At 35.6% G+C, this 17,221-nt stretch overlaps 1 protein-coding gene across 1 annotated transcript; it reads right to left on the minus strand.

Annotated features, from left to right (window-relative positions):
* Window positions 1-4,180: 4,180 nt before the first annotated feature.
* Window positions 4,181-9,937, minus strand: LOC126977954 (uncharacterized). Its single transcript, XM_050826663.1, has 2 exons — window positions 8,459-9,937; window positions 4,181-4,361 (listed from the first exon to the last, which is right to left on the minus strand). Exons 1-2 carry the CDS (start codon window positions 9,912-9,914, stop codon window positions 4,222-4,224), a joined length of 1,596 nt encoding a protein of 531 aa, XP_050682620.1. The 5' UTR covers window positions 9,915-9,937; the 3' UTR covers window positions 4,181-4,221.
* Window positions 9,938-17,221: the final 7,284 nt, after the last annotated feature.

The following is a 17,221-nucleotide window of genomic DNA, read 5'->3' on the forward strand; positions in this document are numbered from 1 at the left end:
ATCGTAACTAGAATTACATTAATTAACTCGATTGTATAAAAATACGGAATTATTTTTATACTTTTAGTGCATATTGTATCTATTGTTTTCGAATAGTATTTTTGAAGTCGGTTGTTATTATTGTTAATTTTTTTTTTATATTTAGTGAATTTTAAGTACAATAACTAACAATTTGTCTAAATATGTGTAGATATACAAAAATTTTCAATGCAACAATGAACGTAAGCGCTTCGCAATTTGATTACAGACAGAAATTCTGCCAATTAAGTTATTCGTAATTTTATTTTAATGTCTTAACAGACATTGAAACTACAAAATTAGTCTATTTTTGCTACTTTCACATCATCTTTGTTTTATTATATACAGCACTCTATTTCAATCTAGGGGCCCTATAAAGCAATAAATAAGTACCTTACTGTTCCTATCGACATCGAACCTATCTCTAGTAAAGTGAAGCGATCTAGAGAAGTGTGGGTAATATTTTGTTTGGTTATTTTTTAAATTCCCGCTAAGAAAATTTTCAAATATTCAAGAAGTTATTGGGTTAACCCAATTTTCCGATGATCAAGTTTTCATCAGATCTCGACGTTTTAAGTTCCTAGAAAGCTTCCCTGATTATTCCCGCGATTGTGTCCGTACGTCTGTACCAAACTTAGATTTTGAATACAATTCGAACCGATTGTAACCGGTAGATTTTAAGAAATTTCAAAAAAACTAAGAAAATATTTTTATATATGTATTTTTTTTGGAATAACTTTTAAACGGCATTACCGATCGATTCCAAAATGAATCATGCTCTTAACATTAAAAAACCATGTCGATGATCGCCACTAAGACGGTCAAAATGAGTTGATTCGTTAGTGAGTTATTGTTGACGAAAGAAAACCGAAAAAAGTGTTTTTTCGGAATCAATTCGAACTTCCGAGTTCCATCAATTTAAATGAAACTAAAAGAGTCCTTAGGAGGCATTCGAAAATTCCGTGGGATACCGCCAACCGTGTGAAATATGTGCGGTTCATTCATTATAAAGTTATTGCTGTTTAAAAATTAAAATTTATACAGTAGGGTTTTATATAACTTTTGTCAGACTTTTGAGCTCAAAGAGCTTAAACTCGTCATAAGTATTATTTGAAGCGTTTAGGTTTTTTTTTAATGAAAACAAGGGACGAGACGAGCCAGACGTTCAGCTATAAAAACGCCCTGCCCATTACATTGCAGTGCCGCTCAGGATTCTTGAAATACCCGAAAATTCTCAGCGGCACGACAACTGCGCTCGTCACCTTGAGACATAAGTTGTTAAGTCTCATTTGCCCAGTAATTTCACTAGCTACGGCGCCCTTCAGACCGAAACACGGTAATGCTTACACATTACTGCTTCACGGCAGAAATAGGCGCCGTTGTGGTACCCATAATCTAGCCGGCATTCTGTGCAAAGGAGCCTCCCACGGTTATCGAATTAGCGGGAAGTTGCAGGGATGGCCTTGTGCATTTTCGAAACTTTGACCTACATGGGGATGAAATAGGAGAATAAAAAACGCAGGGAAATACTATAAAGAGAGTGTGATATAACAAGAGATATTCGCTGTACAGTAGAAGAGCGCTTCCATCAGTGGAAAGAGCGGTTTGTGTATTATTTCCAAAAAATTAAAAAATCTGCCCATAGTAACTATTCCACGAGGGCAAAGTCGCGGGTAAAATCTAGTTATATATAAGACGTAACCTAACGGAGGTTTTTCTTATAATTGAGTTGATTGAAAAATGATTTTAATATTCATCTTTTATTATATTATTTTGGTTTGAGCTGACGGTCTTGTTACCGATGCTCTAAATAAATAAAACAAACCATAAATTATTATTGTACTACTCAGGCAAAAAAAAGTGTTTGTGGGATTCAGATTCAGTCTTCATTTACGTTGAGAAATTACTATCCTCAAACTCGATAATCCCCACGAACAGCTGTTACGTTTCCAGAAAATTGTATTGTTAATTCAAAGAGATTAACTAAAGCTTCAATTAATCTAAGCAGCTCATTGTTCATAACAAAACTGTTTGTAAAAGCCTAATAATACATTTATTATTCTCTTTTTAAACAGCCATTACGTATTTATCGCCACTCTAAGGCTGTTTACAAACGACGTGTCATTTCTTACCCGCTGTATTTGTAACAATTAGGCTTTTCTATACAGTCAATCTTTTTGCTTTAAGAATTTACAGAAGTATAATCATTTCATAATCTATATTATGAAATGATTATACTTCTGTAATATTATACCTCTATAGGTACATTTATTAAAGCCTACCACCATGTTTCACTTTAGAATAATAATTATTTCCTTTTTGCACTCCAGATAGCAAGTTAACAAAATATTTTGATTATCGTTCAAGTAATGGTGTAAAAACGAAACAAATAAGACTCATTTTATATATATCATTATATAATATTAATACTAAATGCTATATTATGGTTAAGCATAGTCTGTAGTCAGCCTAAACCTCAATACGAAATAGCACGCTTTGTTATATATTTTCTAGTTTACAGTTCATTAATATTAAATGATCGGTTTCTGTGCTTTGCGGATTTGGTATAGTAATTCAAAATGGAACTTTTACAATCGTATAATAGCTTTTCTTGCTATCATTGATGAATCTATACTTTTCACGAAGTATTTTAAATTTATCCATGCCCATTTATTTCATCATGGATTTGAAATATTAAGCGGTAAAGTAAAAATCTTGGAAAATGAGGATGAGCTTTATCTTACTTTACCCATTGTGTGAAAACTATGTCTCTAATCAGTAATGCAAATTTTTGTTGGTCGAAGTATGATAGGAGCAAAAGTGGGGGGTAAAATGAGAATCATCAACATTAGGGTAAAGACAACGATATAGACCATCGCCTAAAAATAAAAAGGCTAAAGCCTCAGAGGAAAGGACAAATGGAGCAAAATAATAACATGGTACCCAAGGGAAAATAAACCGAAAAGAGGCTGAGAAGAGAAAACAAAAAGATGGGACGATGATAGAAACCAGGCAGGACGATGAGAGATCAGAATGGAGTAGATTGGAGAAGGCCTTTGTCAACTGGCACACGGTCTAACAGAAAGTACAGAAGCACCAAATACACGAATGATAATAATTGTAAAATACGTATATAACTGTACTATATTATTATCAAACATAATCGTATATCTGTATTCCGAATAAAAGTTTTTTTTAATTTAATTATTATATTACAAAACATCTGGTAAGCATCATGTAGCTACATACATCAGTTCGTAAAGGGGCTTCTACTAAGGAGGAGAACTGATAAGAAGCTCGTCCTTTAAATCATATAATACCAAAATTGCATAGTCTACTTAATATAACTACAATACAATGTTAGGTGGTCTACGCAGAACCGGACATTGTAGATGTGTCTATATTGTGTTGACCGCACTTTAAAGTTGTTCTTCATAACTCCTAGTACTTTCGTAACAGCTCTTTCTCGTCTCAAGTTCCTTTAAGTTCACTACAAACAAAATGAGCTGCTTATGAACCGTTTTTTTTTATTTTTTTTTTTTTATTTTTTTATTATTCGGGAAACAAACAGTACAACTTAATACACTTAAAAAATAAAACTTAAAATATAAATCACTGACTGATTAAATAGTACATAGAAAAATGCGAGCAAATTAATTACAATTTAAAAGTACCTATTTGTAATGAAAATAATAAATATTAATTAAATATATTGAATTGAAAATAAGAAAATATTTATAGAAAATTATATATGATTTTAGTAATAATATTAATAGTAATAGCATACATTTTTAAGTTAATAAAGAGATGCAATATTTATATATTATCAACTTCTGTATCGACCCTGAAAAGTAATCAATTGAACAGAATTCTTTGTTGTATACTAAACAAGAACGATGAATGAAGGTGTTCGGGCTCAGGAATAATAGCGGACTGTATTAAGGTTTCCTATAATAGGTTTTGGCTCTTTAAATAAATGAATTTATGTAGGCACTTGCAATCAACCAAGAATCATGAGGAAAGAAGTAAATGCAATCCACTAACCTTTGAACACTCCCACGTCACTCAGGTGGCGGCGGCGCAGCAGCTCCAACGGTCCTGACTCTGGTGTTCCAGGTGAACGTCACTGGCGATCGGAAGCTTTCAAAGTTTTGTATGTAGACACTAGTACTGAACGTCAACACTAGACTTGATGATCACTGGTTACTCAGGGTAAACACGGTTTACATATGTAGTGCTATCGACCACGCCCGAGCAAAGATCAATTGTCTCTGTCCGCTTGTCAACCCAAGCGCGACTTGTGTCATCGGATATTGGAGCACGTACAACTACCCTCATGATTCCTAATAAAAATCAGCAAGTACCGTACATACCCCCCACCGAAATCATTGTAATGATTTCCAGGTAAAGGAAAATTAAAGTATTTATTTATGTATTTAATAAAATTAGAGTCATCTAACTCTATAAAAAAAAATATAAAAAAAACTTATGTAATTAGTAAGATAATAAGAATTATAAAAAGTAAATTATGACTATGGATACCAAATAAACTTAACCTATTTATGTAACAACAATACCTAACATTACAAATGTTAAGTTTTAAATATTTAATGACGAAATGGTAACGGACATAACTTATTAACTGGCCGCTTAAAACAACGATTAACTGTCCGGACACTGACTACGCGAACGTCGCCGTCAGGACCAGGAAACGTTTCAATGACTCTACCTAATGGCCATTGCAAAGGGCGAGTTAAATCCGATTTAATTAAAACAAGGTCACCAACCTTCAAATTAGGTGGGGATACATGCCATTTTGACCGTTGTTGTAATGTGTGTAAGTAATCATGTGACCAAAGTTTCCAAAATGATTGTGAACATTTTTGAATGTATTGCCACCTAGACAATAAATTAATAGGAACGTCCTGTAAATTGTGCTCAGGCACTGCGAGCAGGCTCTGGCCAATCAAAAAATGTCCAGCTGTTAAAACTTCAAACTCGTTTGGGTTATCTGAAAGAGAGCAAAGCGGTCGTGAATTCATCACGGCTTCAACTTTGCAAAAAAGTGTTGACAATTCCTCAAACGTGAGGGACTTGTCACCTGCGACACGCAATAAATGATATTTCGCCGACTTTATGCCGGCTTCCCAAAGACCTCCCATACTGGGGGCGCTTGGAGGGTTGAACTTCCATGTAATACCTCGAGCTGAACAGCCATCAGAAATAGAAGTTTTTACTCCGTTATTACTAAGAAATTTAACGACGTCTTGTAAGTGCTTGTTTGCTGCTACAAAATTTGTACCGCAATCTGAGTATAAACTTGAGCACAAGCCACGACGAGCGGTAAACCTGTCTAGACAGGCTAAGAAGCAATCCGATGACAGATCAGTGAGGACCTCAAGGTGTACTGCTTTTGTGGAAAAGCAGACAAACAAACAAAGATATACTTTGTATAACTTAGCGTTACGCCTCTTGTGCTCTTTTACGTTAAAGGGTCCACCAAGGTCAACACCAACGTGATGAAAAACCTTATTGGGTTCTAACCGAGGCTTAGGTAACGTCCCCATACTCGGCTGAGCCAACCGTGGACTACACTTGAAGCACGTGACGCAACGTGGGAGAACGGAGCGTATGACACTACGAGCGGATACGATCCAGTACCTCTGACTAATTATACCTTGTAACGTACGAGGCCCTACATGTAAATAATTACGATGGAAATGTTCAATAATCAAAGTTGTAATGTGACTACGTTTAGGTAAAAGCAAGGGATGTTTACGACTACAAGGTAGACTTGCCTGTGAGATTCTACCCCCCACCCTGAGGAACCCTGCTTCGTCCAAGAATGGAGATAAACTTTTCAAGGTTTGAATTATTAACGTATTATTTTTAAGTGAATTAATTTCGTTGGAATAAAATTGTTTTTGAGTTAATTTAATTGTAAGGTTATGTGCAGAATTTAATTCAATAGTTGTCAAAGTTTTAAAATATCTATCACAATTTTTATTACGTGAGTTGTTAATGAATCGCAAGCACCAAGCGGTGACGCGCTGCAATTTATTAAAAGTTGAAAATTTTAAAAACAGTTCATGATCCGACGGTTCTTTATTACTCAACAAATTAAAACTCTCCGTATTTGATTTTAACTCTAAAATATCAGTGTCGTCCCTAACATAAAATGTGGTAATCGGCCACTGTTGAAAGTCTCTCGTGAGCCATTCTGGTCCATGCAGCCAGAGCTGTTGGTCGGCGAGGAGGGCCGCGGGTGCTGTACCGCGCGAGCACACGTCCGCCACATTCTCGTCGCTACTAACGTGATACCAACAGTTTGACGGCACTGCTTCGATTATTTGGGCAACACGATTGCTAACAAACGTTTTTAATTTGTAAGGTGGCGTTTACAACCATGCAAGTACGACACTAGAGTCTGTCAGAGCTATGATTTTGTAATTAAAATTGTTAAGGTTTTGTTTTAAAAATAATATTAATTTTGATAATAAAACACATCCCATCAATTCTAATCGTGGGATTGAAAGAGGTTTAATTGGTGCTACTTTAGTTTTACAAGTGAGCAGCCTAGTTTTAACAATGTTATTCTTGTCTACGCTACGAACGTACAGACAAGCCGCATACCCGCGCGTCGAGGCATCACAAAACGCAACTATCTGAACGTCAGAAAAGTCCGTTATTAATAAATGACGCTCAATGCGGAGCTCAGACAAGGTTGACAAAGATGAAATAAACGTTTTCCATCTCTCACAAAGATCAGACGGCAGGGGTTCATCCCAGCCTTTGCTAAGTTTCCATATATCCTGCAGGAGGCATTTAGCCAAAAAAACACACGGTGCTAGAAAACCTACAGGGTCAAAAATGCTTGCTAATAATTTTAATACTGAACGTTTAGCGAAAATATTATCTTTTAAATTATATTGAAACGAGAAACAATCGTCTTTTGGATCCCACTTTAATCCAAGGATTTTTAAAGAAGACGCAGAATCCTCATCAAAGTTTATAGACGCGCACTGGTCAACTCCAACCCGAGCGAGAAGCTCAGGTGAGTTGCTCGCCCACTTCCGGAGTGTAAACCCACCGCGCTGCAATATGTCGATAACGTCATCTTGCAACGTGCAAGCGTCTTGCAGCGTGGGTGTAGATCCCAGAAGATCGTCGACGTAAAACCCGTGCAGCAGCAAGCTCGCTGCTCGCGGGTGTCGCTTCGCCTCGTCGTGTGCCAGCTGACGTAACGTACGCACAGCTATGAACGGTGCACTACGTAAACCGTATGTATTTGTTTTTAATTCAAATATTTGTATGGGCTCATTAGGTGACTCCCTCCATAAAATGTGTTGGTATTTACGCTCAGAGGGGTCTGTTAGAACGCATCTGTACATTTTTGTAATATCAGCCGTAAAACAAATGTCATAAAGTCTAAAATTGATTATTATTTTTAAAAGATCTTGCTGTAATTTTTTGCCGATTAAAAGGTTGTCATTTAACGAAACTCCATTCGAAGTTTGAGCTGAGCCATCGAAAACGACTCGAACCGGTGTAGTTGCGCTGGCGGTGCGAACCACTGGATGATGCGGAATAAGGTATTGACTGGGCTCGTCCCCGGTGTAAGGCTCCATGTGACCCAGCTGCTGGTACTCGCGCATGAAGGCTACGTACTGGTCGCGGAGACCATCGTCCCGGGCGAGGCGGCGCTCCAGCTGCAGCAGGCGGCGCTCGGCGGCGGCGCGGGAGTCTCCCAGCGGCGCGCGGCGCTCACGCAGCAACAGCGGGCACACGTACCTGCCAGTTGCGTCGCGATACGTACGCGATGAATATATATTTTCCGCTTCTTGTTCTAGGGGATCTGGAGGTACCTCACACGGTGAGGCTTCAATCTCCCAGAATCGCCGAAGACAAGTATCGATGACGTCATCGTCCTTAGTGTACGACACTAAGTTTGAAGTCATAGAAACGCTTAAATTATTTGAAGCACACGGTACTTCAAGTCTCCCTGTAATTACGTACCCGAATACGCTACTCAACGCACACGGAAGGGAGGGACCGAATACGATTCGATTTCCATCATAAATGTGTGGAAAAACGTCTCCCGATAAAATAATATCAATTACAGAACGTCTGTAAAAGAAAGGATCCGCTAAAACTAAATTATTATATTTTTTAACAATATTTTCTGAAATATTAGAAGTGGGTAAATCAGAAGTTATTTTTGAAAGGATTACGGCATCTATTGTGAATACCGGATCACAGTTATACCTAGGTTTTAGTGTACATGTCGTCATACCATACGTTTTTACATTTTCACCCGATAAGCCATAAATATTGTAAGGACATTTATAACGTCTTAAACCTAACCGTTCTAAACAATTTATAGTAATAAAGTTAGATTGTGCGCCTGAGTCGATTAACACACGAAACGGCTGCTCCTTACCGAAAACATCAACAACGTTAACTATAGCCGTACCTAATATAACGGAATATTGTTTGCTATCTGATAACGATGAGTAGCAGTTGTCATTTCGCGAGTGCATGATTGACGCGTCAACAGGCGCGGGCGGCGCAGGGAGAGGGTGCCGGCCGGCGGCCGCGGGTGCACTGCTGTTATAGTCGACATGTAACAAATCATGGTGCGTTTGTCCGCAAGTGTAACATCGAAACTCGCTGCGGCACTCATCAGCTGTATGATTTAGTTTTAAACAATTATGACAAATCCCTAAAGTATTAGCACGGCTAATACGCTGTGTTGGTGTCAGTTTACGAAACTTTGTACACCTAAAAATCATATGATTTTCGTTACAGTGAAGACATGCATAATTATTCAATTTGTTTTTGTTGTTCGTTGTTTGAGTATAATTCTTACGTGAAGTTAAGTTTTTATTATTATTAGTGTTTAAATTCAAATGTTGTTTGTTACGTTGTGTGCCATTATTTTGTATAATTATATTTGAAGTATACGTTTGTGAATGTTCCAATACTTTAACATGATTTTGCACAAAGGATATTAAGTTTTCATAACAAGGAATTGTTGTTTGATCAATGCTTTGCTCAAATAATTTGCGAGTATTTTGATCAAGTGATTTTAACGCAATATGGCAGATGACGTAACTATGAAGGTTAGGTATATTAAGTGAACAAATTGCCTTGTAGGAATTTTCAAAGATTTCAATAAAATTATTTAGACTTAAAGGAGATTCTTTTAAAATGGGTGGAAAAGTTAACATTTTATCAAGGTATTTACTAGCCAGCATACGTTGATCTTGGTACTTATCAAGTAGGGCTTTCCATACCACATCATAGTTCGATGATGTAATCGGTACACTTTTAATAACACTGAGGGCAGAACCCTTAACACATGACAACAAATAGTGAAACTTATCAATGTTTGATATGCCTTTTTGGTTATGAACTAAGGAGCAAAATGTCTCATAAAAGGTTGTGAAGTTTTCTATGTTTCCGTCAAAGGAGATTAACTCAAGTTTAGGTAACCTAGGACGACTATTTATTTCGGTTTTAGATGAATTATCTGACGAGTTATTTTCTGTTTTTGAGTCAAGGTTTTTAACACAACTTTTGATTTGGAAGAATAAATCATCAAAACTATCTAATTCACTAGAATTAAACTGTATTTTAGGATTTAACAAAACTTCTAGTTCAAATATATTAATTGTAACCTTTTCATATTTCTCGCGAATAGAATTAATTTCAGAGGCACGAAGTAAAAACATGTCGATGTCTACAGATTCAGGATTCGAACATATTTTCAAAGAAGTATCGTATAGTTTTTGAACCTGAGAGAATAGTCTTTGCTTAACTGCATTATGAGTACAAACTCTGTGACGAATATCTTGTTCGTCTCCTTCGACTTCAACTTTCCTGCGGGTCGCCATTTTAAGCGACGCAGTTACAATATTACGTAGCTACCAAGTTAATATTATTTAGTATAAGTATTAATTATTAAGGATTTTACTAAGTATTAATGTTACAAATAAGTAAGTTTATCAACGAAATGAATTACGTATGTGTAGGTAGACTAAAGTATCTACTTGTAACAAAAGAATTAAGATTTATCTGTAACTAGACCGATTATATAGTAATATTAAAGTTAAATCAAAGTATTCGAAGGACCTATAAGAATGAAATGACCAAAATCCGACTACGTAGGCCAATATCCGGCTCCGAAGGCCAATGTTCGGGCTCAGGAATAATATCTGGGACTGTATTAAGGTTTCCTATAATCGGTTTTGGCTCTTTAAATAAATGAATTTATGTAGGCACTTGCAATCAACCAAGAATCATGAGGAAAGAAGTAAATGCAATCCACTAACCTTTGAACACTCCCACGTCACTCAGGTGGCGGCGGCGCAGCAGCTCCAACGGTCCTGACTCTGGTGTTCCAGGTGAACGTCACTGGCGATCGCAAGCTTTCAAAGTTTTGTATGTAGACACTAGTACTGAACGTCAACACTAGACTTGATGATCACTGGTTACTCAGGGTAAACACGGTTTACATATGTAGTGCTATCGACCACGCCCGAGCAAAGATCAATTGTCTCTGTCCGCTTGTCAACCCAAGCGCGACTTGTGTCATCGGATATTGGAGCACGTACAACTACCCTCATGATTCCTAATAAAAATCAGCAAGTACCGTACAGAAGGCATTTTGTGCATAGTTAGTGCGTGTAGTATGTAAATTAAATAAAGATTTAATTCGCGAAGATTGTCTTGGACATCGGAAATTAAGGCAATTAAGAAGAAGTGGAGAGTCAATCATATTATGAAGTAATTTTAGCAGAAATGTTTGATCCTTTACCTTACGCCGTTTTTCCAGAGAGATTAAGTTAGGAACATATTGATCGATAGCGGAACACCTAAATTTTAAATGCTTTAAGAATTTCGTTTGAATTTTCTCTATTTCTTGAATATGGACATTGTAATGAGGATTCCAAATTACCGAGCCGAATTCAAGTAAAGAACGAACAAATGCATTAAATAGAAGAATCAAGGTGGTAATATGTTTAAAATCTTTACTGACTCTAAGAACAAACCCAAGCATGCGATAGGCTTTTGCAGTCACACATCTATAGTGGTGAATAAAGGTTAACGAGGAGTCAAGGTGAACGCCCAAATCTCTCACCCATGAAACCCGTTCAATAAGATTTTTATTTAAAGTGTACTTGAATTTAATAGCATTTTTTTTGCGAGAAAAAGATATTACGTTACATTTTTTAATATTGAGTTGTAAGAGATTATCATTGCAATATTTACACAATTCATTCAAATCATCCTGTAATAAGCTACAATCCGAAGGTTTACTTATTGTTTTATATATCTTCAAATCATCAGCATAAATTATGTTAATGTTTAAATACTGCAATAATGTCATTTATGTATAGATTAAATAAAAGGGGTCCAAGATGAGATCCTTGAGGAACACCAGAAGTTACAGGCACGAACGTAGAGCAGTAACCTTTAACTGTAACAGCCTGGCTTCGATCCCTGAGGTATGAAGTAAGCCAACGGAGCAGGTCGCCATGTATACCGAGTTCTTCAATTTTACGAATTAAGATAAGGTGACAGATTTTATCAAAACCTTTTGAATAGTCGGTATACACAACATCCACCTGGAAGCCTTGATCCATTGCAGTAGTTACCTGATGAACAATCTCACACAAGTTGGACTCCACAGATTTATTGCTAACGAAACCATGCTGTTGAGGAATAATAATGGGTCGTAGAATAGGAAAAACACAATCGAATATAATTTTTTCAAAAAGTTTAGCAATAGTACATAATTTGGATATGGGTCTGTAATTTTTCACATTGTGCTTATCACCTGATTTAAAAACTGGTACCACATAACTTTGTTTCCACAGTTGAGGCATAACGCCACTACAAATAGATTTGTGGAATAATAAATAAAGAGGAAGAGATAGAGAGGTACGACACGTCTTCAAAAAAACAGGAGGCAAGCCATCTGGCCCACTTCCCTTATTAATATCCAGTTTACTGAGGTATCTCTTTACTATAATAGGAGAAAGTGAAACTGATCCAATGCTAACAGAGCTATACTTACTCGAAGCACTTACACAATTATTATTGTTGGTTAGGACAGGTGACTCATAAATGGATTCAAAATATTTATTAAAAAGGGAACAAATATCATTTCCGTCACTTGCCGTTAATTCGCTTAAATTCATAATATCAGGGATATAACTGGAAGAGTTTTGCGCTCGGGCAAATGACCAAAAGAATTTGCTAAAATTTTTTATTTTGTTTTCAGAATTTGAAATATACAAGTCATAATATTTAGTTTGTAACCTTTTTTCGCGATCACGCAACAGACTAAACGTATCATAATCAGAAATTCTGTTATAAATTTTCCATTTACTATGATACTTTAATTTTTCTTTAATAACTTTTATTAAGCATCTAGGGTACCAGCAGGGAAACTTATGGGTACTTCTTAAAATTTTGACTGAAATAAAATCATTTACAATTTTATGCATTATTTCATAAAAAACATTAACTGCATCCAAGATATCACGGCCATCCAATAATTCAAACCAATTAATTTCGGACAGTGCATTATTGATTTCCTCGTAGTTAGCACGGTGAAAAGTCGAATCAATCTAGCATTTGGCTTAATAAATCGTAAATTCTGGATAGAAAATAATATTCCCAGAGCTGGGTGATGTGCATCCTCTTTAACAGGCGGTTGAGTGCAACGACTAACGGAACAGTGGCAGTCACTAAAAACAAGATCTAAAAATCTGCCATTGACATTATGAACTGAATTAAATTGCCTCAGATCAGCAAAATTCATAAAGTTGGCCAAGGCATACACCAGACTATTATCGTCGCAAAGGTTACACAGGATCATGACATTGTCATTCCTATCCCACTGCGCAGTCGGAACATTAAAGTCACCCAACACCATGAAACTATCGTTAGGATAATTTAGCTTCTCATCCGAAACCAATTCAAAGAAATCAATAAGACTCTCACAATGATGGTTAATATTAGGGAAATAGCAGCAATATATATGAAGTGACCTGGTTATTGCAGTAGACATCAACGATACTGTTACTTTCACTATTTCAGCTGAAAAGTTGCTCAATTGAATGGATGTCGACGAACGAACTGTTATGTTAGACTTTAAGGCGATAAGTACACCGCCGCCCATTTTGTCACCACGTACATTATAATTTCTATCACATCTATGGACAGTGTATCTTGAATCAAAGAGTTCAGAATCAAAAATACCATCATACAACCACGTTTCGGTAAGACAGATAATATCATACTCCCCATGCAACATTGCCCTGAAGAACTTATTAGTTTTGGTACGCAAGCCTCGTACGTTTTGGTACAAAATGTTTAAATTATATCCCATGATTTAAAAAGTTTAAAGCAACACGTGCAAAAAATTCTGTATAATAATAATTATAACTCCACTATTCAATATTTGCCTGGTATTAAAAGAAAAATTATAATATATTACATAATAAATATAAAAAATAACTATAATAACATACATTAAATAGATTCCGCGACTAAAAACCCATTTAAAAGATAACTTATAAACACAAATGCCTTCACAAACGTTAAAAATTTAAATTGAGCAATATGCATTATAAAGATATAAACAACTATAGCAGGAAAACAAAAAGACTCCATAACATGATGTGCCATAGGTAGATATATAAGTAATCCTTATACAATTTTGATTAAATCATTCACATTACATATATTTAGTACAACGCTATTTTCGGAACGTCTTAACATTATACTGCAATTTTTTATCCAAACCTATTTATAATTCTTCTCCTTTGCTATTTTTTTTACAGATAGCAGCAAGGTTTTATTTGAACTTGTTAGATGCTCGTTAAAGTAAACATTATTATAATTGTTTGAAAAACCTAAATCATTACCCTTTATCTTTAGTTTTCTTGCTTGTGCAAGGAATTCATCTTTTTTCCATCGACTTAAAAATTTCACAATGATAGGTTTACACTTTTTAGCATCCTTATTTTTGTTTTTGGTGGCAACTCTGGTGATAAAATCAATGTCGGTGCTGGGATTAATTTTAATGGAGGTTTTGCTGGCAACATTTTGTAAAATAGAATACAGATTTTCATTTTTATGTTCAGGAATTCCATAGATTTCAATATTCGATCGACGAGCCCATTGCTCATGATTATTGTTTTCTGTAAGGATTGATTGCATTGTAGATTTTATTTCCTCAAACTCAGATAACTTTTCACTATGCTGATTTAATTCTTTCTCACATTTTTCAATACGTAAAATTAAACTATCAAATTTTGAATTAAAGAAGTCCAAAGATTCCTTTATACAATTGAAATCCTGTCGAATCGATATTAATTCATCTTTGAGTGGAACAAGTGCTGATTTAAATTCATCCTTCAAGCTTGAAAATTCCGATGTGACAACCGTCCTAATCAACTCCAGTAAATTGTTATCATTTTCGGCTTCTTCACATCACGTGTCCACATGAATACGCGAAAATGAACTACCAACTCTTTTAATTTTTTTTTTAAATATTTTTATATATATAGTCTCTGTTTTAGCAGCGCAGGGGTCGAAAGATCAGCGCGCAACCCTATACGTAGAAATATTTAAGTACTATTTTGAACCAAGTTGTTATTTTATTTATATTTTTCAATATAAAGTTGTTCGAAGGCTTAGTAACGTCTCTCAGATTATCCTGCAATTACTAGAAAAACATATAGAGGGTGAATCAGGGATTATGGATCAGAACTTTTCGACCATCTTTATGTAGTAGAAAACAATGACGAAATTGAATCGATTGAAAAACAGACACCTTGAGTCGAGACAAAGAAGCACTTACCTATTTAAAGACATATTATTTGGTTTGTAATAATGTGACAATACGGCAAAAATCTAATAAAAAGTGAAATAAGCCTAATACACTCAGCAAAGAACATGTGTCCCAGTATAACACGCACGAAATGTTATCACAAAAATGGGCAAAAGCACTGTCTTGTTTTGTAAAAATAATCATAAAATATGTATTTTCACATTTAAGCACCATTTCAACCTTTAATAGTAGCTATTTTACATTAAATAAAATTTGAAGTCTTGATGTTGCGTAAGTAGTGTCGTTTAACTAATATACCAGTGGGAGGCTCCTTTGCACAGGATGCCGGCTATATTATGGGTACCACAACAGCGCCTATTTCTGCTGTGAAGCAGTAATGTGAAAAACATTACTGTGTTTCGGTCTGTAGCAGTGAAATTACTTGGCAAATGAGACTTAATCCATAAATACTTCTTTGAAAGAGATTTATACCCAAGTAAGCATTTAAGCTTTTCAATGAATCTAACGCCTTGCCGTAAAGCCGTCAGTTCTAACGGAGTCCAATACTACGAGTACCACGAAAAAGTGCCATTTCTCTACTTCTGGCTACATAAACAAAACTAACCTGGTAGGCGATGTTTATATTTTTTATTAAACTATCATGAGGACCTACAGTGTCATTATTATAATTATTATGTGGATAACGCAATCAGTCAAAAACATTTATTTGCCATATTTATAGTAAATATGTCGCAGGTATATTGTCAAAGCCGTGATATTACAATTTCACTAGTGATATTGTAATTTAACGATAGATTGTCAATCGACTTCATTTCTTACAATTTGACGGTCTGGTTTTATTGAGATTGCAATGTCTCGGGTACACTCTAGTGATATTAAAATAAATCTAGATATTTATTACGAATGAAGTTAGCAGTGTGAGACGTCGAGCGTTCTGATTGGTCATTTTTTTTTCATTCGCAATTTGCATAACACTAATAGTAACTATTGGAGCGTGTATGCAATTTTCCGTCAGAATTTATTGTTGAAATAGTAGTGTACAAGGGCCGATTCCATTCTTGCATGCTTCGGTTGTGTATAACAGTGTAAATTTGTTATTGGGACCTACTCGTGAACAAAGGCTTATATATCAATTAGTTGATTACACTAATGTATAACTAAAAAATAACCTAGCCTTACAATATCACTATAGTGTAACCGTAACATTACAATGTCACTAAAACTAGGCCGTTAAATTGTAAGAAATAAAGTCGATTGACAATCTACCGTTTAATTATAATATCACTAGTGAAATTGTAATATCACCGCTCTGACAATATACCTGCGACAGATAGTTGACAGAATAGTTGTCACTAGTTTATGATTCTATTTTATATTGCTAATGTAAGAGTCAAATAAACATTTATTTCTAATATTACAATATTTTACACAGCAAGCAGCTTGTATTAAAATTAGTGATAGAAGTGAATTTTATAACACTTTCTGTTTTAAAATTTTACGACTAAGAACGTTTTAAGTATTTTTCCATATTAAAAGAGAAACCCAAACTAAAATCTCTGAGAAGATTCAGGCAGCTCTTTGACGCATTTTATTAAAAACGTGCTATAGGCTATCTCGAACTTCCAGGAAACCTTAAATATTCAAGAAATACTAGCTCATTTCTTATAAATTTTACATAGACTTGTAATTTACTTTATATTAGAAATTTTCGTTTAAAGGTAAATTTGGTTGTGAGATTAAATATAATATTTTATTTTTAGTTAAGTGAATCAATAATAATCAGAAATAAGGAGATCCGTAGGAGTATCCAAATCACCGACACTGCCTAGATGGTTGCGAAACTGAAGTGGCAGTGGGCAGGGCACGTAGCTCGACAGACAAATGGCCATTGGTGCAGTAACGTGTTTGAAAGGCGACCACGTACCGGAAGGCGTAGTGTTGGTAGGCCCCCCACAAGATGTAGCTACGATCTGGTCAAGATCGCCGGAGTAGGTTGAATGAGAGCAGCGCAGGACTGATCGTCATGGCAACCTTTGTCAGCAGTGGACGTCTTCCGGCTGAAATGGATGGAAGTGTAAGCAATTGTAGGACGGAAATCGTAGTGTAAGGCACCCTTTGACTCAGAGTGACGATATACGGATAATAGTAGCTGGTACAAGCTGGATGAAAACATTCGAATATTGGATTCAGTGGCGTTCATTGGGAAAGGAAAGAAAAATTACATACTGATACTATTTTTTATAAAAATAAGGAACAAGACGAGCAGTTCAGCTGATGGTAATTGATACGCCCTGCCCATTACAATGCAGAGCCGCTCAGGATTCCTGAAAAACC

This window comes from Leptidea sinapis, chromosome 46 (assembly GCF_905404315.1).
Source record: "Leptidea sinapis chromosome 46, ilLepSina1.1, whole genome shotgun sequence".
Lineage (NCBI taxonomy): Eukaryota > Metazoa > Arthropoda > Insecta > Lepidoptera > Pieridae > Leptidea > Leptidea sinapis.

Excerpts from the sequence above, each read along its gene's own strand:
- LOC126977954 (XM_050826663.1), bottom strand. The coding sequence starts at position 9,914 with ATGGCGACCCGCAGGAAAGTTGAAGTCGAAGGAGACGAACAAGATATT. Across the intron at positions 4,362-8,458 it reads TAACGTTGTTGATGTTTTCG|GAATCATGAGGGTAGTTGTA; the intron begins GTAAGGAGCAGC and ends GATTTTTATTAG.